A 22,864-nucleotide genomic window follows, 5' to 3' on the forward strand; every position below is an offset into this window, starting at 1 on the left:
AAACATGAACATGTTTGGCGTACATACACTCACCTGTCCATATTGACATGATAGCATAACGCAGTGGATGCAGATTTTTTGGCTGCACATCCATGATGTTAATCTCCTGTTTCACCACATCCTAAACCTGCTCTATTGATGACATCTGGTGACTGTAGAGTACATATAACATTTTCATTTTCAAGACACCAGTCTGATGTGATTTGAGCTTTGCGACAGGGTGTGTCGTCCTGCTGGAAGCAGCCATCAGATGGGCGCACTGTGGTCATAAAGGGACCGACATGGCTAGCAACAGTATTCAGGTAGACAGTGGCATTTAAGGGCTGTGAAGTTGGTACTGAGGGGCCCAAAGTGTGCAAACAGAATATTACACAACAGGACACCACCACCAGCAGACTGCAACTTTGATACGAGCATTTTGATCCATGCTTTCTTTTCTTTCATTTTTTTTTTCCCACTTCTAACCCTACCCAGACCAATCTGGCACCAACAACCATGCCATGTTCAGTGTCACATAAATCACCTTTCTTCCCCATTCTGATGATCGGTTTGAAAACCAGCAGGTCCTCTGATCATGTCTACATGCCTAAATGCTTTGACTTGTTATCATATGATTGGCCCATTAGATTTTTGTGTTAATTATCAGCTAAACCAGTGTGCCTAAAAAGTGGACAGTGAGTGTTTTTGAAATAAAAGTCACGATAATGTATTCAGAAATACTTTATTGATCATTCATCCTGATGGTAAACACTGAATATATGCTGCCGTAAACTGTAAACTTTTTTTTTTCCCCCCCCAAAGTATTTCATCATTCGAACAAATGCAGTTTGTTGTGTGGCACTTAATTTTTCTAAAAAGATTTGCTGTTGCCAGCAAAATGCTGACACGGCAAAATATTTTAAACAAAGCAGGTTAAATATTCAGCTGAAGGGTCATTTCATCTGAAATCCTTTGAAGAGTTTTTCACAGGAAGACGCAAAATGTTAATTTGTCTATAGAAAAAAATATATCTGATGAACATTTACCGTACGAACAACCTCACACAGCCACACACAATGAAGGCATAGAGAGCATGCTGACAACACTTTAAAAGACAAGGCTCGGATTCTGTAGTAGCAGCACCCTCTGCTGTTCCCATTTCTCCCAAAGGCCCAGTTTTAGTCATGTAATAATTCTCTGAATAGCCTGCCGGGCTGGTACAGAGGTGGTGCCAGAGACTATGCAGCTGTTTGTCCCAATGCAGTTTCATTAACACATAATGATGAAAATTGCTACTAGCTCCCAAAAATAACAGCTCATTTAAGATTTTGTTTTCCCCCCAAAAAGAGGCACTGTTACAATACTCTGAGGAACACAATGGTCCCCTTCTAATGACTCACACTCGTTAAAACAAATATAGGAAAGCATAGCACCACATTATAGTCATATTACATGTTCAAATATTAAAGGCACAAGTGTAAAGATCAAATTTTGTTCCTTGTATTTTTCTACCTTACAAGAAAATGATCACTTTGGCTAATTTAGGAATGTATTTAAAAAAAAAAAAAAAAAAAAAAAGGAAAAAAGCTAAAAAGCACATTAATGAAGCACATTTATGTAACGACCACAATGGTTTAAGTTTCTAATATTTATGTACCGATTAAATGCCAGGCTCTTGTTGTTAAGCAGTAGTTCCCCTGGATATTTTACCACCACATACATCACAGACAAAAACATCCAGGTTGTTTGGCCTGAAGCAGCTCATTTGGACTCTGCCAGCTTCTTGAGCCTTTTCTTGAGCTCCAGAGGAAACTTCTCATAGCACTTTTTACAAACAGGCTTCATGTCAAACTCAACAAACTTGTTCCTGCAAAGAGAAAGGATTAAAAATAAATAAATATATAAAATCACTGCTGACCAGATACAACAAAACATCTGAACCTTGCTTTTTTTCCCCCCTTTTACAAACCCATCGGCTGTAGTGAAAATAAGCAGCAGTTAATACAGAATAAGTACTGCAGTCCTACTAAAGCATCAGCTGAACCAAACTCATGCGTAAACATGTACGCTTTAGAGGTTTTGCACAAACACCACTCACACAAAATAACTGGCTTTGCAAAATAAATAAGAAATAATAACATGCCACACTGCCGGGGGGGGGACAACGAGCACAGCACAAATAAAAGTAGTAAGTAAGAGATTGCACCAACCAATCGATGGAGTGGTGAGTTGTAAAGAATAAGATTTCTACTGACAGACAGCAGACTTTTTCTTGCGCTCTTTGGCATCGCGCTCACGTCGGGCCAGGCGGCGTTTCAGCTCCTCGGGCATGCGGTCATAGCAGTGCCTGCACACTGGCCTCAGGTCAATTTCAACAAACTTATCTCTGAGTTACCACAGACGCAGCAAGTGAAGCATGTAAGAGAAGAAATTGGAAGAGAAGGAAAAGAGCCAAAAGAGGGAAGAGTTGTCGGAGGAGAAGTGAATAATACGCGCGGACAAGTGTTAGGACTCGATGCAGAGGTGTTGGAGAAAACTGAGGACGGCGACAATCAGCTGGCTGTAAATGAGCACTTCAACTTACTTGAGAGTGAGTTTGGTGTTGCAGGTGGAGCATGAGAAACAGCTGACACACCAGGCCTTGTTGAGAGCGGACACAACTGGAGGGATAAAGATGTAAAATAAAATAAAAAATGTGGACAAATCTTAAACATGGAGCTCCTCTATCTTCAAGCAGCACTTCTTAAAAAATAAAAAACACTGCACTGATTACAAGCTTTATCACCCTGATACTCACCATCGCCTTCAATCACACGGTTGCAGTGATAACACACATCACCGAAGAGCTTGATAACAGAGAAACAAGGAGATTAGGCGTTTATCCAGCAAACACAAATTCTTTTATGTGCTGCTGGAGTAAGAGGTTAGCGCTGCTGTTTGGGGGGGTTTTCTTGGTTTTTTTTAGACTTCACTGTCGTGTTCTCCAAAGCCAAGATTGTACTTGCAGAGCTGTGTTTTTCTTTCTTACCTGGTTATAATGAGTCTCGCAGTATGCCAGCCCTTTTCTCTCATAATGGCGATGACCGAGGAAAGGCTTTTCACACTTGGCACACACAAAATGCTGCAAAAAAGAGCAAATACTGCTGAGGGTTAAGGAGACCTCTTAAAAAATAAAAAACCCAGAAAGCATGCCAACTTCTCTAACGGTCAGAAACATGAATATTACATGAGCAGAGTATGTTTACTACCATATACAGAGACCACAGAAGAGATGGTTACTGGAAGAGCGCTACCGCTATTTTACGCCGTTTGTTTTTAAGATGCGGTTATCTCTCACTGTTGTGGAGAAACTGCCGGTGGTGTGCACGGAGTGTTTTTAAAATTCTTCTACTTTCCTGGCACTTGCCAGCTAAACTCCTGAAGTGGGTAGAATCTAAATTAATTTCGGCTAATTACCATCTTTAGCATTAAATTGAGTGCTATACGCCGTTGATAGCTTTTTGAACAGTACAAAGCTCAGCAGTCTCCATACAGATAAACACACAATTCGATCTGCCGCGCTCTGCCTCCGGAGAAATAAGCTTTTTAAAAGCGCTCACATCTCCCAAATTAGCTCACTTACAGCATTTTGGTTCCAAATTGGATATTTAATTAACTTAATTTTCTTATGCATAAGTAAGAGTAACTAAATATGAGAGTCATTATAGATTTTTATTATGCTTTTGAGGAAAGACTGTTTTGCACATAAACTTAACAGCTACAGCATTAAAAACACCTCGAAAACATCTCTGAACGACTCTGGTCATGGACGCCTGACCTCTGGATCGGGCTTCTCCCTTACGCTTGACTAGACTGGGATCTGAGGAGTTTGGATAATAGGGGAAGACTTTATTCGTTCCTGATCCGTTTGTGATGTATGGCACAGGATACCATCGTGCTGGACAGAATGCAGCTGTTCAGCAATGCTGTTGTGTTGGAAAACTTTGCCAGAAGCAAAGGTTTTCCAACAATGCTTGTAATGAGATGATTGATGTTATTCACTACAGCTGTCAGTGGTTTTAATGCGGTGGCTGAGCAGTGTATTGCGAGCAAAGAGAAGGCGGCCAGCATGACGTCAGACACCATTATGAACTTATCATTAGTCTTTGAGACATTCCTGTATTCTGACTTGTGATGTTAATTTTATAGAAGCACTTGTGACACTCACATAAGTTCTGCCTGAATTACTTTAATATGATTTTTTTCATATAATAAGCAGTTAGGAAGATGGATGGATGGATGAATGGTTTTGTCATTACTTTGTGTTTAATGGCCTCTTTTGTAAAGCTCCTACTCTGCAAGGAGGGAAAAAAAAATCATCTATCACCATTTCTTTTAAATAAATATCAAATCAGGCTCACATCAACACGATTCCTGCAGCAAACTCCTAAAATCTTTGGCTTTTCTTTGAAGGAGCAAGCTGCTTAATCAAAGCCATGTTACCCCTGATTTCTTTTGCATGACTGTAACTTTGTGTACATAAACAGGCCCGTTCTCGTTCACGAACCTCCACATGCCACTGCTTGCCCATGGCATTGACAACACGCCCCTCGATAGGTCTCCTGCAGGCACCGCAGATGGGTACACCCATCTTATCGTGGCAGGGCAAACAGTAGAGCTCTCCTTTCAGCTCCCTGGCATCTGCTGTCAGCTCCCTCCTGTGCAAAGGGAAACAATGAAATGCATGATGAGCTGCCGAACACAGGCTGAACACACTAATAAAGACGGTCTTTCTATGAACCTTGAATGTATTCTGAAGCGTGTGGGCGGTTTTCTGCACTAAAACCCTGGTGCGGAGTGAGAAGACTGACCCGCAGTTGGTGCAGTTGAAGTGGTCCGGGTGATAGGGGTCGTTCTGAAAGATCAGTGGCTGCTCTTCGATGATGGCATGGCACTTCTGGCAGATGTACTTGCCCAGGCCTCTGGCTTTTTCGCGGTTATGGCACGGCCGGCACAGGTGCCTGAGGTAAATGGGGAAGGGATGTGAAGAGAGATCGCTGCAGCTTCAATAACTGTTTTGACACCCTCCATCATAGCGGTTTTGTTAGGATGCAAAAGCAATCGAGTCAGCAGCTTGACGTGTGTAACCACCTGTTTTACAGGCTGTCACTGTCTTATGACTGTAATCAGATGGGACGCTTACCTGCCAGCATTCTTGACAAAGCCCACATCTGCAAGCACAGCCTGGCAAATGTCACAGCAGAAGCAGTCGGGGTGCCAACTATAGTTCATGGCCTTGATGACACGACCAATGATGAACTCTCCTGAGGGAAACCATATGTGAGAGATCAGCCTGAATCAATCCTAAGATTGACTTTCAATATTTGTTGGGCCTAGATGTTATTTTACATAATGTTGTTTTTGGTTGGTGTACAGGAACACAATTATACAGTTTTGCAACAACACACTACAATATTTTCTATATTGTTCTCTTAGTGACACTTAAAATAAGACTACTGTTAAATGCCTTTTAATTTTCTGCATAATTAAATTAATAAAGACTGTGTTTCCCTTGACATGGATGAGAAGCACTTGAGTTAAGCTTATGGGATACATCCAAGATGCACTAAAAGGCATCTTGGATGACCTAAATACAAGCGGGAAGCTCTAAATAAAAGTATAAATAGCCCTAAAGCCCAATGTGGACATACTGGGATCTGATCTAAACAAGGACCAATACAGAAAGTGAGGCACAGTAAACAGTGAACGCTTTAGGAGACACTACACATCATGTGAAAGGTCTGTTGCATGAAATCTGAGCAGAAAATTATCCACAGGGGTCGTTATGTGCCAAAAAAAAAAAAAAAAAAAAAAAAAAAAAGTGCAGCATGAGCACATCAGTGACAGCAATAAATGAATGAATGCTTAATTAACCACACAGACAGTTTATTTGAGAAAAGCTAAACAACAGTAGGGTTTCCACCAGTGCACTGCGAGCCTAAGAGACGCGTCAAGACACGGGGAATTTTATTTATTCCCCACTTCCAACATGAAGATGAATATGTATATACTCCTGCAGGAGGGCACAGTTTACATAGAGATGAATGATTTAGCCTGAATTGATTAATACACTTCTGTGCAAGGATATCAGTTGAAAAGACAGAACAGTTTTCTTAGTTTTTTTTTTTCTTTTGTGTGACAACAGATAATGCGGACTGCATTCCAGTAACACCCTTAAGCGAACTTAACAGCTGAAGCTATTCTCACATACCCTGGAGGGATGGCTCAACATAGGCCTGGCAAGGCAACAGGCTTGTAACACACTGGTGGAAACCCTACAACTATCAGGAAATAAAAATGAGCCATGCAAATGTTATAACGCAATAACGTTTGAGCTTCAGGAGTCCAGCTGACATTAATCCGCTTGTTTGCATTAACTACGGTGGGCTGAATCATTCATTCCTATGTGTGAAAAAGGTTAACAGTTATATGGTGCTCTCCCGCTGGTTGAGCCTATGTTACTTCCCCATGGTCCCTCGCTCTTCTCCCATCAGCAGTAAATGAAGTAGCAGTTTGTGCCACACAGTATTAGTGTTAGCCACCAAGCCAGAAACAATGAATTAAAATCCACACAGAGTACCAAAAAGCCAAAACAAACCACTCCTACTGTTGTTGCACTGAGTGCAAATGTTTTTTTTTTGTTTGTTTGTTTGTTTGTTTGTTTGATTGATTGATTGATTGACTTTCACCATGATTTAGTCCAGTTGTCACCACAGAACACAAGTCTAATAAAATACCAACTTGAAGCCATGTAACACTCACCACACTGGTGACAACAGGGAGCAAAGAGCATCTGGAAGTCATGTTCACAATATTTCCTCCCTTCAAACTGTAGACAAATAATAATTTAAAGAAAAAAAAAAAGTCGTTATATAAAGAAAGGAAAAGGGGACAAATATTTCCACACATGTTTATGAGCTATACACACTGAGCTTTGTACTGATGTAGTGTAAAATAAGCAGTGACTACTAGAGGATGTCTACCTCGTAGAACAGCCCCTCTGGAAACTGCTGGAAACACTGGGCACACACGAAGCACTGCTCATGGTAAAGCTCTCCATTACTGTTGACAATCTTCTCAGTCGGAGCGAAGCCGCTCTTGCATCGCTCGCAGGCTGCACTGGCCAGGGCATTAGCAATGCTGTTGCATGAAACAATAACACATACATTAGGTCTGCAACATCCTCTGACATGCAGGGCTGACAAATGACTGCAGTGCAAGTTTAGACTAGTGTTTATCATTTCTCACATAACTCCTATATCATCTCCTGAGCTTCCTTCGTGCAGCTGTCACCATGGAGAATGGAAATAATATTTGAACCCACTAACACTATTACTCACTGCAAAGTCATCACCTAATTTGGTAACAGCACAGAACAGTCAGGGGTTTCTCTGGCTGCAACTTCCCAAACACACAACCACTCTACATAGATATGTATATCTATGTAGCTTAACAATTTTCCTAATTATTACAGTATTACAACTTTCTGACATTAATCCAGGGCACATGAGATACATTTATTTATTTTGTAAATACCAATAAAGTGCTGTGAATGATTGAATGATAAAAAAAAATTATGTGAGTTTTGAAAAAGGAGCTATACAAATAGCGAATACAACTAACTTAGCATGCTAGCCGTTGGCACCGTGTAGCATAGAAAAAACTAAGCTAAGTATGTGTAATGAAATCCGCAAACTCCGCAGAGTAATCTCTACACTTTGTTTGCCTTGTACCAAAATGTGGGGTGTGGTGATAATTATACTTGTGTTGCGATAATTATACTGTTTTGAAAAGCGTCCTATCTACTATAGAGAAGCGATGAGCTAACTTCTCCCCAGAGGTTGGCTACGCTGGCAAGCTGTTAGTGTTAGCCTGCTGGCTTCCAAAGCTAACGGGCTATTTAACCTCTACGCGAGTTTATGTTTACGCAACACACACAAAAACGTACCTGCCAGGCATTCCAGCCACACCCAACATCCTTGAGAGTACAGCACCTTGAAAGAAAACTGTTATAAAGCTACGTGCTCGATCGTTTCCCCAAGTAAAGCAACTTCAGAGAGCTCTGCTGCCCCTCCCAGCTGAGGGGGACTATCCGGCGGCAGTGACTCCGTCCTCCCACGGTGGGAGTGACCGGAGAGCAGCATCCACCTAACCTCGACTGAGTTTATAGAGACACGACGTATTAAGTTACTGCAGAGCTCCGTGCATGCTCCTCATATATGGGTACATAAAACCATATTTAGAAAATAAATGTTCATTTAGGATTAAAAATACTGAGGGTGTTGTTAAATTACTTTCGTGAAGTGTGTGGTTTAATAATTAATACAAGAAACGAATTTAGTAAAAATGAATTTCACTTGCAAAATGAATTCACAAAAGAACAGGACACTGAAGCTACAGTTCGCATGGGCTCATCAAAAGATTCTATAGCAGATTCCCTGGTCTGATTTATCTCAGTTTCTGCTGCAAAATTCAGTTGGTAGGGTCAAAATTGTGTAAAAAAGAAAAAAAAGCATAGATCCATCGCACTTTGGATCAATGGTTCTGGCTTATTTTGGTGTTGGTGTCGAGGATATTTTCCTGGTGTACTTTAAACTCAATTCATGACCACAGTGTACACATGAGTTCATTCATTGTCATTGTCACAGCTGCCAAAATCGCAATTCCAATTTAGAATTAAGATTGTATTTTTGTTTTCTCCCATTCGTTATAGGTTATCTTTAATATTGAGTCTTTACTTTACAATATGAAGTGTTTGAGGCAACAGGCAGGGGCGCCACCAGGGGGGCATCCCCAAAATTTGCTGCCCCAGTAGTGTGCCCCAATGTTTTTAGTGGCCCTCATATGGCCATCCCTATGAAAAAATGCTGGAGGCGCCAGGGGCAACTGATATTGTGAACTGGCACTATTTAAATAGATAAAAACACCAATTACATGGGTAAAGTTTATAATTATACATGTGTTAATGCTCAGAAATGTACTTAAGCACATATTTGCACATGAAGTGAGTAATTTAAAGAACTTTAAAGAAAGTTTAATCTTCCCAAACTGTGGATCTTGAACCAATAATCTGACTTCATCAGCTCTTAGTCCACAGCTCAGGAGCTCAGAGCATTTCCTGTTTAAGAAATATCACTTATTGTCCTTTTAAATCCTGAGACCTAAAAATTTAATTAGCTGTGGCTGAAACACGAGACAGCACCGCAGGTTACGTCTTTTATCTGATTTCACTTAATGGAACTCTTACTAGATTGTGTCCTCTCTTGCTCGTGTCTATTTTTATGTCTTCATGTTTACTGCTGTTTATAAAGCTGCTTGAAAAGCACTTGGCTTGGAGGTAATTGCTGCATAAATAAAGTTTTGCTCGCTTGGTAATACACTTTATTCCTTTTTTCTCCAGTTTCCTCGCAGGGATGTTTGAAGTGTAATTTAACCTTTTTCAGCATCTTGCATAGCAAAATGAAAACGAGGTGACTCGCAGCATATGCATTAGCGTGGGCCTATTTGTGGTGGTAGCTTATTTTTAAAGCTAGTGATATGAGTGATTAACCTGCTCTTCTTAATAAACCTTTAGCCTTTCTAAATAAGATATTTTGCACAGACTGTCAAATAGAGGACAAAGGATAGAGAGAAAAGACTTAAAGAGGGCTAAATATGGATTAAAGAGAATCCAGTAACAGTCTGCTCCTAATTAATACATTACACTCAGGGTATCCTTAACAACACTGCATTTCATTGCTCTCAGAGAGTTATGATAGCATCTTATGATATCTATACTCACATTTCTCTCTGATTTTGTAGCACAACAGCAACATTTTTTCTAACTTTAAAATAGGCGTATAGAATAGATACCTGCTCGGATATGTGTGCTTGTATTATCTCTCCTAATGCATTTAATATACACATAAACCAACAGCTTAGTGAAATGTCTTCTAGTATATTTTACTGTACATAGCAACCATTTGCACATCATAAAAATGGACTTTTTCATATTATTTTTGCTTGTTTTATTTATACACTGTCTTTTTCTTCCTCATTTGGTCTCATATATACGGGCAGCACGGTGGCATAGTGGTTAGCACTGTTGCCGCACAGCAAGAAGGTCCTGAGTTCAATTCCACCTTCAGGCCGGGGTCTTTCTGTGTGGAGTTTGCATGTTCTCCCCGTGTTTGAGTGGGTGCCTTCCGGGTACTCCGGTTTCCTCCCACCCACCAAAGACATGCAGCTTGTGGGGATGGGTAAATTGGATAATCCAAATTGCCACTAGGTGTGAGTGTGAATGGTTGTCTGCCTGCCTCTCGCCCTACGACAGCTGAGATAGGCTCCAGCGCCCCCCGCGACTCTGAATAAGGATAAGCGAATGGATGGATGTTCTCATATATCTCTAATGCCTTTTTTTTCTTACTGAGCTTTGTGCTGCTGTAACTTGTGAATTTCTCCAGTATGGGGATTAATAAAGTCTATATCTATCCAAATACCTCACTGAACTCTGAATATGATCTTGAAACAGTTCAAAGAACTTAAATCCATGTGAACCGAAGCACATCATTGTCTTTATAGTACAATTTATTTTATTTTTTTTAAGATTTTTACTGGAATGCTTCATTTCTTTGGGAAAAGAACGAGACATTACTCTCCAAAAATCTTCTCAATACAATGCAGCTTTATTTAGATTAAATATAAACAACATGTTGTTCTCTATACAACTGCAGCCCTTACTCGGCCAATTTTCTGATGCTACGATAATCATGTGCAAGCACAACACAAATGTGGTTAATATTAACCAACAGACGGCATATTTACATTTGTATAGATACACCATAAACTGTACTGTGCGCTAGTAAAGGATAAAGTCCACTGCCAGGCGTGGCAGCTTCGCAGAAACAGAAAACTTGCAAGTAAGACGTTACAGGGCCTGTTACAGGGTAGAATATCAATATAAAGGAGTGGCTCTTCTATTAACATTTGCCCAAAAAAAAAAAAGAAAAAAAAAAAAAAAAACAAAACAGATAAGGTGAAATATGAACCTCATAAACTCGGAACATAATGACTGACAGACTAAAAGGTGTCCAACTTAAATCAGCTTTCAGCCCACTGCAACAAAAACAATAGAGAAAGATAAATATTTCAAGCTTACACATTCATGAAAACACTCGGCTACATCAACATTCAGCTGCCATACTGTCCCGTCTGCAGGGCTGCACGATTTCAAATATCATCTACAACCACCCGCTTCATTTCTGAAAGTCCACTGTGTCTGCGACAGGCTGAACAACACAGCCCTAACGTTACAACGGTGCGCACATCAATCAAATAACCTTTGAAATTCTGAATTTGATTCCCAATTAGTTACAATTTTCCTGAATCACTCTAATATTTCTTCAAGTTAGAAATAGAAGCATAATCAGTGACTGTGCTGTATCGAGGGTTTTGGTTTCCCAGGATGATTTCTGTGTGTCAGTTAACAAAAAAACAAACCCACTTTAGGATCTTATAATCTCAACGTTTGTAAGAAACGAACCTTATAAAATCAAGTTAACTACAAAAGGTGGCTCAGAGTTATTAGACTGGAGAACCGCTGCTAAATCCTGTGACCATTTAGCTCCAAAACTGTTCCATTTCCTTCCCTAATGCTACTCTCGGGACCTTCATTAGGGTAAAAGTGCATCGAAAGGAATCATTAAATGTACAGATATACGATTAGAATTTCTCTCTTACATTTGTTTTTAAATATAACAGATTTTATATTTACAATTACAGGAACGTGGGTGCAGGCAATGCAGAAAATAAATTATCGTACATTACGCATGCACGCACATATATGTTTATATATACACATATTTATACAGTATATGAAGACAAACGCGATCATGGCCAAAGCGACCAAAGAAAACTGCCTCCACAATTTGCTGTCCAAAATCAAACACAGGGCAGAAACATGAGGTTCAAAAGCACATTCAAATAAAACTGAAGTCGTGACACAGTGATGGATGGAGCAGACAAAACAAGGAAGTACTGTCTGTGCCGCTGCCTCCCTCCTTGTAGTATCACATGATCAGCAACCACAATCTATAACAAGCTGTCGCCTCACTGTGAAATAAAAAAATCACTCATTCTTGTACAGTCACAACTTATTACTGCAGCTGTAAAGAAACAAACAAAAATATATCAGAAAAGCTTCTATAACATTAATTTGGGTGGCTTTGAATGAGTACTAAAATACATTAGCTTATAATGGTGATCATCCCCTTCTAAGACTAAACTGCCTGGCTTCAAAGACACTGGGTTCAGTGTGGTGATGACTCGCTTAAGTGAAATTAAGCTCAGTGCTTTAAAGTTTCTGATTTATATTAAAAGGATTATATTTACAAGGCAAAAAGGAATCTTTGTTACATGCATCTTGTGTGTATGAAACTAATTAGGTGCATTTATGCTCGCCGGACCGGTGGTTCTGCACGCCAACTGTGACGTCGCAATAGCGCATCATTTAAAGCAGGATTTGCTGCAGGATTTTCCTGAATGATAGGTGTCACCACTGACGTAAAACATCCACATTCACTGTGGCACAGGAGAAAAAGTCAAAACCAGAAGCAAAACAATTGCAATGATAGAATTAAACAAGAGGTTTACTTCTGACACGAGTGCACTCCCAAACCAGCTGCTGCAGCAATGGCACAGACACCTGTGTGAAGCTACAAAAGTTCGTGGATTGACCAGAATGACGAATAAAAGGCGCGGGTTGCCCGGTGGATGTGATGTCACTTTCGTCGTACATCACCGTTCATGAGGGCAAAAACGGCGAGCATAAACGGGCCATTAGTTACCAGACATATTTGTTAATCCCCCTGGAAAAGTGACACTCCCAAACCCTCCTCAAACACTATATTTATCCAGTATTAAAGGGCTGAAGAAAACAACATACTAAATGTTACAAATTACGTAAATTATAATCTATAAATATACTCCTAAATACAAAAGTTATATACAGAACTTTGTAGCTGAAATCAATACATGTTAATAAAATAAAATCAGTTTTCTTCATGTTTGAAAGATGAGCCTTCTACCAGAGCTCTACCACGTAGGCATCATGTCTGGGAACCAGACGCGACCCAAATGCTTTGATACCTCCCAGTGGATATCATCCAACCCATAGCGATGATCTGGAACCAGTACTTCCTCCATGATGGATAGCTGCGTCAGTCTGTGTCCACACATCTTGACAAACTCCACGAAGGCGCTGCAGGACACTTCGCACTCTCCCAAGCCAATGGCAGACAGCTGCGTGCAGCGCTGGGCGATGCGGATCAGCTCCTCGTCCAGCGGTCGCAGCCCGTTGGCGCACACCACCAGCTCGACCAGACGCGGGCAGTTGAGGCCGACGCGCCCCAGCACGTCTTTGCTGACGGAGCGGCCGAAGTACAGATGCGTGACGGGGATTTCGTCGCGGAAGAAAGGGCCAAACTCATCCTCGTAGAGGTAGAAGTACATGACCAGATTAAATTTAGGCGAGTGACGCTTCATGGCGTCCCAGCTGCTCTTTTTGATGGTGTGAAACTGTTGGCCGGGATTTTCACTAACCACGTCAATGCGGAGGTGCTCGAGATGCACATGCTTCTCCGAGGAGAGGGCGATGAGAAGTTCATCGCTCAGCAAATGGTAGTTGAGAGCCAGTTCTCTCAGGCCATGGCACTGATCAGCCACACACAGGATGCCTGGAAATACACGCCCAAAAAATAAATGCAGTGTTTACTGGCAACCTGTACAGCACGTCTATAAATCGCACCCAAGCCCCTGAGAAACAAGGGAGAAACCTTACAATTTCAGCGATAACAGTTCTCAATCAATCAATCAAATTCTACACAATGACTAATTAGTCATTACTAATCATTAAGGCCCCTAATTTCTCTCATTTGTTCCATTTGTCAGTACCTGCAGGTGAAACGTGAGGGCAGCTGCTCATTTTGAGCAGTTTGAGCGTGTCGCTGTTATTGGCCACCAGGACTTTAAGAGACGGGTCATCCACGGGCGTGTCATCAATCTTCAGGGAGGACAGGGATTTAGAGTTGACGAAAACCACAGTCAGTGCTGAGATGAAGTGGGACTGTTGAACAGAGAAGAGAGAGAAACAATAAGCAAACATTTTATTTAAGAAATCTGCAGACAGATCTAGTAACAAGCATCTAATTCAACTACACATACACACTGAAACTTTCAGCTTTGTCTAGGAGCAGATGCACATTTGTGCAGGTAGTTGTAAAATAAAAGCTGCAAACAAAACAAGACCGCCGCACAGCAAATTACCATAATTCCACAGAGTTTCTTTTACATTGTATGCATCTGTGGGATCTGTCTTCTGAGATAAAGTGTCAAAGAAAACAGGGGCTGAGTACAAGATTTTGGAGATATCAACTTGTAGACCTTCCCACAGGCACTTGACTTTAATCAGACCAGCTTCCTTTCAGGCATTAATCAAAGGAGCTCTAAAGCGGTGGATTTTCAGATCTCTGCGGTGCGTTACAATTCAGAGACGCTCATGTCTCAGTGCTTCAGTGGTTCTCAAATCTTCTCAGTCATGCCTCATTTCTAAGGCTCTGCAAAAGTCCACCTTGTGCTGTCACGTCTGTTTGCTTTTACTTGAAAATGCACACGATGTAACCCTGTTGCTGAGGCTGACCTTAGGCATCTCCATGAAGCTGGGCCTGGCTGTGGAGATGAGCCCCAGAGTTTTCAAAGAACAATTCACCAGCTGAGAGAGGATGTCGCACGCTGCTTCTGCAGACTCTCTGCTGCTGTCCACCTGGCAGCACACAGAGAAAATCGCACTGTGAGTTGGGCAGCACATAAAAATCCACTTCGCTTCATCACTGAACTGCTGTAACCTCAAACTGCCCCCCTCTCTTTCGTACCTTGAAGCTGACATACTGCAGGTGGTCCGAATGCCTCTTGATGATCTGTTTGATGAGGTCTGGGTGTGTGGCCTTCAGGTAGGAGCTGGCTGGCTGGTTCAACTCAAACTCAAAGCATCGCCACAGTTCTGGCATGTGAAAGGCCTCGTTCCAGCCCCGGCACACCTGCAGCAACAACACAAACTTTTCAATTTTTCATGCTGAAGACAAAAATACTTCTTTTTTTTCATCCTCAGGCAAGAGGACAAAATGTGACTCAGAGAAGAGAAACCAATAATTAATCTTAGAGGTGTCACCCTGGCACAAATGTCAAGGATATGACTTGTTGAAACAGGAAAACAGCAACACTATACATCTGCTTGCTTACTGTTTAAACTCCTGCTGAGTTACATAATCATAATGCTCAGAAGTTATTTGGAAAAATAGGAAAATAAATACCACTAATAATTTGTAGCAGTAGGTAGCATCTGTTTGACATGGCACAGTAAACTGGTAAATAAGTATTTAATATTAATAATGATTTTTTTTAAAAATACTTGACTCCGAGCCAACGGTATAAATAAAGCATGTGTGAAGCCGTAAGAACCTTCAAACATGCTGCATTGCATCAACTTCCTTAGCCAACTGGGTGTGAAAGGAAATTAAGAAGTGTCAAAATCCTCACTGCCTGTTTCATGGGTGTAAATATATACATAACACATAAATAAAATATTTCTTATGCGTTTCTGCTGCTGGGTGCCCTCTGCAGGATTGTCACGGCTTAAAGTCACGAGACAGTGGAGAGGTGAAGTGTGGCCAAAGGAGATCACTCAATTTTGGTGTCTAACTACTTTTCTTTTTAACTGCAAAGCCTTAGCCTTGGCTCTTGGAGTCTGGCTGCACGCTTTGTTGATACCATCTTCCAAACTTGGTGGGAGATTCTCTCCCACCTCGAAGTTGCAGGATCCAACTCAAACGTGTGCAGCTGGTTCCTTGTTCTGCTCTATTAAAATGGTTTGAGCTGGAAAATGACTCTAATCAGACCTCGAAGCACCAGAAAACTGACTGGCTTCTCTTCATTGGCTCCCTGTTAAATTCACAATCAAATTTAAAATCCTTTTCCTTACATACGAGGTCTTGAATAATTTTAAAGACCTGTTCTTGTGATTTGATATAAAAATTGAACTGAACTGCAGCACGATGAAGTCAGACTACCCCGAGGTGAGATCTACTGGTGAGACAGTTGATTACTTTATATTGCTTTTTTAAAATTTTGTACATAAATTAAATTGTGCTCATGAACAGTATGACTTTATAATACTCCAATGCATCTGGTCTCAGTCCACTGAAACAGCCGTACTGTAGCTTAACAAACAAGTGAATTGGGGAAGTTCTTTGTCTGCAACAGCAAAGCCGTCAAACATTCAGATATTATATGCTTTTGCATTTTCCATTATGTTTACCACTTAGATGCTCATGCTGCATTTTATTTGTGCAGAAAAACTGAAAACATCTTGTTGATCTCCCTCATGAATGAGTAACCTTCCATTAACGTGTTAACAGCAAAATGCTGCAACTTTAAAAAAAGAGATAAACTGGCAGCAGTTCGAATTGAGGCAGTGCTTTGAAACATGACCCCATACCCACAAACTAACAGAACCCTGCTTTACCTTCTTAGTTTAGCCAAATGAAGACCTCTCTCATTATATGAACAAATACAGCATGTATCACAATCAAAGTCAAGCTGAAGCACCCACTTATGGCCTTTAAGGCTCATAATCCTCCATCAGATAAACTCAGCAACCATTAGGTATAATAATGCCAATGTAGCGTGTAAGTAAAGCAATACAAACGAGGCTTACACATGAGTATGAGAGGGGAAAAAATGTGACTGTGCTGCTCTAGTTCTTACAACTAATAAATACTGCCCCCTGCTACATATTGTAAACTAAGAGCAGCTATAAATGCTGCTTTATTATTATTATACAGGTACCTGGGAGGCAAAAGCCCTATCCAGTAGAGGCAGGTACTGGAAGACGTGGAGCAGGATCTCCTGTGGCAGACACTCCCAGCGGACTTCCTCATCCTCCAAATCTTTCTCCCTCCTCTGCTTGCGGGACCGTTTAAGAGTCTTCTGACACCCACCGCTGGTTCCACCTCCATCCTCCTGCTCGTTCCCTTGGAGACCTCGTTTCATCCTGGGTGAAAAGATGAGGGTTTAAAATCCAGACAGATGAGCTGAGTTTTTCCGCTCGCCGTTGTGCATGTTATCCCAGTTGTTTTTATTTTTGCAGCCCATATATGGAAGCCTGACACATGACCCTAAAGCCACAAATATTTTTATTGGGTAATCTGGTTAATTATATATAGATTTGCTTATTTTGAGTCATGAACTAGTAAAAACAAAAACAAAAATCATTTCACAGCAACATATATAACTGTTGTGATAAATATGTGAATCTTATGTACCCATTTAAAAAATGACCAGATGACAAAACTACCAGTGCCTATAGATGATCAATGAAAACCAGGAGGAGTGCTTCTCCTTTCTAAATTTAGACTCCAAGCAGGATCACATGACCCCATGGTTAGGTCAATAACTTGGTGTATTTGACTCAATTCAGCTAGTTAAAAATCAGCAGTTGATTAAACAAGACTATCTAGAACATATGAGCACAAAGGTTTCTACAGTACAGTTCTACAGAGGGGCTGATGGCGCGATATGGCAGCCTTGCTTCTGTCAGTCTGCCCCAGGGCAGCTGTGGCTACAACTGTAGCTTGCCTCCACCAGTGTGACTGCGAGAGTGAATGAATAGTGGCATTGTAAAGCGCTTTGGGTGCCTTGAAAAGCGCTGTATAAATCCAATCCATTATTATTATTATTATTCAATAATTATTTGTGCAAAACTCTTGAGTTACCCCTTGTTTCTTTATATTTTGCTTAAAATGAGCTCAACTTCCTTGTATTTTCTTAAGTGCGTTTTAATAATAGTTATCCAGGCTTTAAGAAGGCCTTTTGCAGTTCTTTTCTGGACATTGGTTGCTTTTTCATTCATTCATTTTCAGTCCATTGTACTTTAATGTGCCTTTCTCTTATTTTTGAAAACATTTCTCTTGTTTGCCATTTATTCATGCTGTTTACTATTTATATTTTATTCCTGCACAGTTGGTGGGGAGCACCCATAATCTTGCTGCACATGCACAGTGATAATAAAGAGCTATTCTGTTCTATTCCTTCTAGCTGACCATTTTAAGAGGAATGTTTTTGCTTGTTTGTTTGTTTAGACTTTTAACACTGACCATTCAAGCATAAAAAGGCACCTAAATTAACAGTGTTGTGTCAACACATAACAGACAACTTAGCAAAGAACCAGTTTTACATTGTATCTTGGGCACTTCATTTCTAGTAGCCTGTAAGAAAGACACAATTTGTTTCCAATGTACTGTATTTAGCTCAATATGTGAAAAATGCTTAAGATAGCATCATCTGCTAACCATAAAAAATTTATTTTTGCACCAAGGTGACTTCCAAAGTACTATTAGACAATAACTTCTAATATCTCAGTATGGTGTGCAGAGTGTCCTCAAAAGGTTTGAGAAAACTGGACAAAAAAACATTTCTCTAACGTTCACTGAAGCTCAGCAATGGTCTCATAGGAAGGGTGGCTGAGAAGAAGCCATTGTTAAGGAAGGGAAATGTGGAGAAAAGACTGAGGTGTCCCAAATGATACAAGAACTGGTCTGTGGATATACGTGAATATATCCAGATATTACACGAAAGCTGTTCAGGCTGTGTTGAATAACAAAGGTGGTCATACTAAATATCGATTTTTAAGCTTGTTAGAACTGTACAAACTATTTTGCGTTTTACACTGTATTTCCATGTATGTTTGCACATGTTTACATACAAATGCAAAGTTATATATAAATACATATAAAATCTAAATAATCAAAACGTTTGCATACTGCTGCAGATGCAAAAAATAAAAAACTGGCCTTTAGAAAAAAAGCATGAAAACAGAAATAATATTGCATTTTTATATCACGGAATATATAAAGGAAGTATATTTAGCTGTCATTCTTGTCAAAACATAACGGTTTTCCAATTTCATAGTACTATTGTACTATGTATGACTGCGCAATGACAATAAAGAGTTATCTTAATTCCAGAAAAAATAAAACTAACAGCTAAATTAATGAAAACTAATGCTGAACATGTTTAATGAATAAAAGGGACACGAAAAAAAGCAAACCAAAACTAAATCACAAAAGAATTTTTTTTTTAAAACTTCAAAGAACATCACAAAAGCATATTTACTCTGCTGTCCACTAAAGTAAGTGTGTGTGTGTGTGTGTGTGTGTGTGTGTGTGTGTGTGTACTCTGTTTTCTAATGATACATCTTTAGTTTTAACCTGTGGCTGCGTGGATACTGGTTAACTAGTTGACTGGTTTTCTAAACAAAAACACTCGTGACGAGTTTCTTTAATCATTAACAATTTAAAACAGCTTACTGCCTCTATCGGCTTTCCCGTTCCCCCAGTATCGGTCGATTCTCACAGGTACGCGAGCACCAAGTTAGAAAGCAACGTGTTTATTTCCTGGAAGTCTGTCCTGACTACTGTGTGCACTGGACCATTCCGCGTGTTTTGCCTCACACACGCTGATGATTAACTGCAAGAACAGCCTACGTGTTTCCTTCAGCGTTTCTTCTGCCCACCTGAAAATGAAAACAGTACAGATAGAGGACACGCCTCCCTCTGCTTCAACCACCAGCACCGTGTGGTCAAGCTGCCTCAAAGTTAGCTTCTCCTCGCTGATACTGTCTTTTAATAAAAGCGCCTTTTCCCACGCATAAATGCCAAGCTGTGGACGCCTTTTAATGCCACCGCAATTTACAGCAACAACACACCCGTCAGGAGTTAGCTTAGCTCAGCCCATCTTGGCAACTACTTAGCAAAGTCTACCCACTTAACATAAAACGGTGACTAAAAACAGCTCGATCAGACACTTACAGGTCTGCGGTAGTTATTTATCTTCACCCTCCTCACCTGGTTATCACCTCCTCCGTGGGGCTGTTTATTTAGAGACGGTCACTCAACGTCAACCGGGACCGACACAAGAAAACTGCGTCCGAGCTGGCCGACCGATCAAACACATTGGACCATACGACAGCACGGTGTGTCGGGAGGTTAGCGAAAACTGCCGGGAAGCTGGTGAAATGAGGTTTTCAAAAGTGTGCTGGCTTTCCGAGCGCCTGACCTAGTTTCGCTTCTCAACTCTCAGCTTCGCTACTTTGCTTGTCAGCTAAAGATGGCGTTTGTGTTGTTGTGCGGAGCAGCCAGTGGGCTACAGCCGTTCCACGGTTACCGTGAACGGTCAGCAGGGGGAGCAGTTTCACCCTAAGATGTTTTCATACAGAGATATGGGGGTATTCAAATGAGAAGAAGAAGAAATTACATTTTTAAACAATAATATGAAATTGAATCCAAAGAGTGACATTTATGCTATGTCATTTAAATATCCTCATTAAAAATTAAAACATTTTACTTTCCAATAATAATGATACTAATAATAGTAATAAACCTCATTTATATACCACCTGAAAAATTGAGGTGTTGGAGACAAGAGCAATGAAACTCAGTAAAATCAAGGCAGAATGTATGTGTGTGAATGAGTGAGGCAGGTGTAATAGGGAAGCTGCAAGGAGTGAAGTTGAAATACCTGCGGTCAACCATCCAAAGTGCAGATAGAGCACAAGAGAGGTGGGGACAGGGTGGAGGGGGTGGAGACAAGCGTAACAGGTGATTTGTGACAGAAAGAAAGGAGTAAGAGTGAAAGCAAATGATTAATTGCTATGACATGTGGTTCGGAGAGAGTAGTACAAGCAAAAATAAGTCTGAGCTGGAGGTGGCAGAGTTGAAGATGCTTTTTGTTGGGAGTGACCAGGATGGATAAGAAATGAGAATATCAGACAGACAGCTCAGGTTGTTTGGACATGTGCAGAGCAGGGTTAGTGGATATATGGGACAAAGCTTGTTGAAGATAAGACTACCAAGCAGGAGGAAAAGAGCAAGACCAGAAAGAAAATTCATGGGTGTAGTGATGGTGTAGTGGTGGACATGCAGAGGGTTGATGTTATACAGGAGGAGAACAATTGCCACTATATTTAAGAGAGAAGCCCACTGTGCTAGGAAGTAAATATAGACTGTTACTGTCTCTCAGTCAGGATAACATATTGGTTGTGCACAGGTAGTGTCATGTTCAAACAGTCTTACCACAGGAATTTAACTAATCCTCTGCTTCAAACTGGGAACACAGTCCTGTCCTGGCATGTCACTGGCATTGGTATTATTCAGCTCAACAGTCCAATGGTGACTGTGTTGCCTCTGGCTCGTAAGTGTGTACTCTCCTTCACCATGCCCTGCACAGTGAAGACTGGTGAGTGATAAGATTATATTAATACAGATACTGCATAAACTTACAATGCTATGCAGATGATACCAAGCTTTATTTATCCATGAAGCCAGCTTAATCAAATTAATTAATTAAATTACAGCCATGCCTTAAAGACAAAAGCATGGATGACCTGTAATTCCCTAAGTAAGGCAGCAAGTCGGGATCAGTGCGTCAGGATCTCCAGAGGTAGGACGGGTTTGCTGGAGAACAAGATGGAAACACAGTTTTCCTTTGGTTGGTTGTTTTCCAGTTCCAATTGCTTCGTGTTGCTCTGCACAGTGAATGTCTCTTCTGAAAACAGTCAGTGATCAGGATCATCAAAACTGCAGTCACAACAGGCTTCCAACTGCATCGCCGTCTCTTCACACAGCGAGGAGTCTCTTATCTGCCAATTTCATCTTGAACGCCTGAAATATTTGTTACCGCGCCTTCAACAAAACTACAAAAGAAAAAGAGAAGATATGAGAAACGTTTTCAGTTTGAATCATAAATGCTCTCAAAGTCCATGTGTCTTTTTTATAATCAGCTTCTTTTAATCTTAGTTCTCATCTCCAGAATTGTCAGGATTGACATGAAGACATTATTATTAGCACCGTTTGCACGTTTGAAAAAAAAAAATTCTGTGGGTTCTTTTTTTTGGGGGGGGGTTGGGTATTTGTGCGCATAGACACAAATACCCAACCCCACTCATTGCCTTACACTCTAACTGCCACCACAGCTAGCAGTTAGAGTGTAAGGCAATGAGTTTTTGCTGCTAAAATGTATGCTTTAACTTCACACTCAAGAGGTTAACTGACATCCAACAAAACAGCTGCTTTAAAAAAAATCCTTTTTATTACTCTTTAATCCACAGAAAAACTTTAATTCCCAAGAAGTGAGGAAAAAAACAGAAACAAACAGTAATCCTGCTTATCATGCTAAAATGCACGTTGGAATTACTTGTGAGCTGATGCAGTTTCATGTTTATTAAACCAGGTTGGTCCTTTTTCCATCCACACGGGCATTGATGGAGGAAGCAGCAAAGGGATACAAATGCAGTATATACAGAGGTATAGATATATATTTATGTAAAATACGACAGGATGCTTTCACACAGCTCTCCTGAATACTTTTATCATCATTCTTTGAAGTCATGGCGAGGAGTTTTAAGCGAGCTATGACTAAATTCGTCAGACAGAAGCAGCTGTGGAGTGAAACCCAATGCATCCACAAAGCTCAGAGTTAGAAATATAGCCCATGAATGCACAAAGTTCTTTACATGTAGAAATAGGCAGCAGGTAGCTAACATCAACACCACCACAGCATTCAGAGACACGGGTTTTAGTAGATTGGACAACTTTGAATTCATGAAAGTTTTCCCCTAAAAAACATGGAGATCAACAATGATTTAAATTGAGTATATTCTGTGGGCAGCACACGGACACAGTCATGTTTACTTTGGGGTTTCCTTCATTCCTCTGTTTTCTCAAAGCCTCACCTTCTAAAGATATTTAGGAACATGCCC

General features: G+C 40.6%; 2 protein-coding genes across 5 annotated transcripts; both read right to left on the minus strand.

Moving 5' to 3' along the window:
• Positions 1 to 825: 825 nt before the first annotated feature.
• Positions 826 to 8,161, minus strand: LOC102197533 (LIM and senescent cell antigen-like-containing domain protein 1). Of its 3 annotated transcripts, XM_005724179.1 has the most exons (11): positions 7,967 to 8,161; positions 7,002 to 7,158; positions 6,781 to 6,847; positions 5,162 to 5,282; positions 4,830 to 4,979; positions 4,526 to 4,676; positions 3,008 to 3,100; positions 2,777 to 2,825; positions 2,564 to 2,639; positions 2,190 to 2,365; positions 1,785 to 1,846 (listed from the first exon to the last, which is right to left on the minus strand). In XM_005724179.1, the coding sequence occupies exons 1-10, from the start codon at positions 7,993 to 7,995 to the stop codon at positions 2,227 to 2,229; spliced, it is 1,032 nt and encodes a 343-aa protein (XP_005724236.1). In that variant the 5' UTR covers positions 7,996 to 8,161; the 3' UTR covers positions 1,785 to 1,846; positions 2,190 to 2,226. The 3 variants fall into 3 exon arrangements, with proteins under 3 accessions (XP_005724237.1, XP_005724236.1, XP_013763942.1); XM_005724180.1 differs by lacking the exon at positions 2,190 to 2,365 and having other exon boundaries at positions 826 to 1,846; XM_013908488.1 differs by lacking the exon at positions 1,785 to 1,846 and having other exon boundaries at positions 1,853 to 2,365.
• Positions 8,162 to 10,663: 2,502 nt separating this feature from the next.
• Positions 10,664 to 20,267, minus strand: LOC102198007 (F-box/LRR-repeat protein 3-like). Of its 2 annotated transcripts, none has more exons than XM_005724181.1 (6): positions 19,953 to 20,267; positions 16,897 to 17,101; positions 14,925 to 15,089; positions 14,693 to 14,815; positions 13,948 to 14,119; positions 10,664 to 13,730 (listed from the first exon to the last, which is right to left on the minus strand). In XM_005724181.1, exons 2-6 carry the CDS (start codon positions 17,098 to 17,100, stop codon positions 13,090 to 13,092), a joined length of 1,305 nt encoding a protein of 434 aa, XP_005724238.1. In that variant the 5' UTR covers position 17,101; positions 19,953 to 20,267; the 3' UTR covers positions 10,664 to 13,089. The 2 variants fall into 2 exon arrangements, with proteins under 2 accessions (XP_005724238.1, XP_005724239.1); XM_005724182.1 differs by lacking the exon at positions 19,953 to 20,267 and adding an exon at positions 19,416 to 19,728.
• Between the last annotated feature and the right edge of the window lie 2,597 nt (positions 20,268 to 22,864).

This window comes from Pundamilia nyererei, unplaced genomic scaffold (assembly GCF_000239375.1).
Source record: "Pundamilia nyererei isolate P.nyererei 1_Seehausen unplaced genomic scaffold, PunNye1.0 scaffold00011, whole genome shotgun sequence".
NCBI classification, from domain to species: domain Eukaryota; kingdom Metazoa; phylum Chordata; class Actinopteri; order Cichliformes; family Cichlidae; genus Pundamilia; species Pundamilia nyererei.